The sequence below is a fragment of the Pelophylax lessonae genome (assembly GCF_965119305.1).
Source record: "Pelophylax lessonae genome assembly, chromosome: 1".
Taxonomy (NCBI): domain Eukaryota; kingdom Metazoa; phylum Chordata; class Amphibia; order Anura; family Ranidae; genus Pelophylax; species Pelophylax lessonae.
Genome location: NC_138768.1, coordinates 793438783 through 793440888, shown reverse-complemented (window position 1 = coordinate 793440888; position 2106 = coordinate 793438783). Strand labels below are relative to the sequence as shown.

At 33.3% G+C, this 2106-nt stretch overlaps 1 protein-coding gene across 1 annotated transcript in view; it reads right to left on the bottom strand.

Moving 5' to 3' along the window:
* Positions 1-1006: 1006 nt before the first annotated feature.
* The window catches only part of MSX1 (msh homeobox 1), a 2122-nt gene continuing 1022 nt past the window's right edge, over positions 1007-2106 (bottom strand). The window contains exon 2 of the mRNA XM_082253723.1: positions 1007-1780. Coding sequence (XP_082109849.1) covers positions 1356-1780 — 425 coding nt within the window. The 3' untranslated portion in view covers positions 1007-1355. The remainder of the gene's footprint in view (positions 1781-2106) is intronic.

Here is a 2106-nt window from a genome sequence, read left to right as displayed (position 1 = left end):
TATACATATATATATATATATACATATATATTAATATAAAGAGAGAGAGAGAGGGAGAGAGAGATAAATAAATAAATATATATATATCTATATATATATATATATATATATATATATACAATATATCCATCTAGACATTATATTATAATTATATGCAGCATACAATGGTAAAACACGTATTATATCAAGTTAGAGAACCTGTGCATATATTTGAATAAGTAAATTGTATCAGTCCCAAAGCTAATCACATATGACAAAAAACAAACAAACAAACAAACATAAAAAGGCCCTTAATACTACAGAACCTAAATGCATACTGCGTATGATATCCCACCCCAGTCATTGATCATTTTTCTACTTCTGGTTTTTGACACATTTGGATGTCTTCGGAGGCGCCAGAAAATCCAGAGATTATAAAGAATTTTATAGTAAGCCCTAAATTATTATTATTATTATAGATTTGGCAGGTTTGTCAGTATATTGCGCCAATAGTGAAAAAATAGTTTGGATACATCGAAATCAATTAATATTGTGTTATTCGATTTATACAGATTTCCCCCTGAGCCTTGCAGATATTTAAGTCTAGCCGACTTTGCTGAATGTGTTTGCTAGTTTGTGTTACTTTCCCAATTAGAAATGAGGGTACAACCGAAATACATTAAAATTAATTTATTTAACAAATAGAACTATAATATAAATGATAATAAATTTCAAATATACAGTATATTACATAATACAAACCCCTTCCAAAGGGATTTTTGTAATAACAAAAAAGGGCAAACAGACAGTGCTGTTAAATTGAAATACATGATCTCTTACATGTAAGAGATATACAAGTTCACATATATATCCATGTACCGACAGTGTCATTCTGTGATTCTGTGACCATATATATATATATATATATATATATATATATATATATATATATATATATATATATATATATATATATATATATATATATATATATATATATATATATATATATATATATATAGCGGCGATCAATGCCTATTTAGAGTCTTTCTATCTTTAAACTGAAATAATTTGTTGGATTGTAACTCCCTGTTAAAAAAATATATTAGGATTTCAGTATAGAGATTTGTCGCTCTGACCTCCCTGCGCTAAAAGTGTCGCACGCTGCAACTCGATTAGAACTTGCGGAAAGGCTTGTAGGATCCCACTAAGCAGACACAGCTGACAAGGCGATAATGGTATACATGTTGAAGTGACATGCTATTTCTGAAGATGAATTCCCTAGGAACTCATAAATAGTTACACAAGGTTATGGTTTGGGAAAAATTCGCAAACGTTATTTTGCCAAGAGTCTGTGAACTAAGATCACATGGAGTCTAGGAGAGGTGGTACATGCTGTATCCTACATGTGCTGTGTAAAGTCCCATAGGTGACATAGGGAGAGTTGGTCTCTGGAAAGGATTTGAAGTTCCATACAATGAGGCTGTAGGTACTGCTGTCCCAAGTGGGAAGGAGATCCCAAAAGCTGGGGGTAACATAGGCTTGGCTGCCATTTTCAGTTTCTCTAGTTCTGCCTCTTGCAGCCTCTTGGCCTTTGCTCTCCTGTTCTGGAACCAGATCTTCACCTGAGTCTCAGTAAGGTTGAGGGAACTGGAAAATTCTGCTCTTTCTGCTATAGACAGATATTGCTTCTGTCTGAATTTCCTCTCCAAGGCCAGTAGCTGAGAGGTTGTAAAGGGGGTCCTGGGCTTTCTGTTGGTTTTGTGTTTTCTCAGGGTGCAGGCTGGTGGGCTCATCCTTCCTGAAGAGATAAGGAAAGAAGAACTGGTTAGAGCAATGCTACCATTTCATAACTTCTATTTATTCAGATTACATGCAGAATAAATAATAATAAATAAATAAATAATAATAAAAAATAAATAAATATATATGTGTGTGTGTGTGTGTGTGTAGTAGTGTTATAGTATTTTGAAACCTCAAGATTTTTTTTTATAACCCTTATTTTCAGAAAGTCCAGATTCTATTTTAAAACTGTGATTTCCCCTCTCTCTCTCTCTCTCTCACGCACTCTATCTCTCTCTCCTCCCCTGTTCCCCCAGCACAAATTAATCATATTGTTCATCAGAA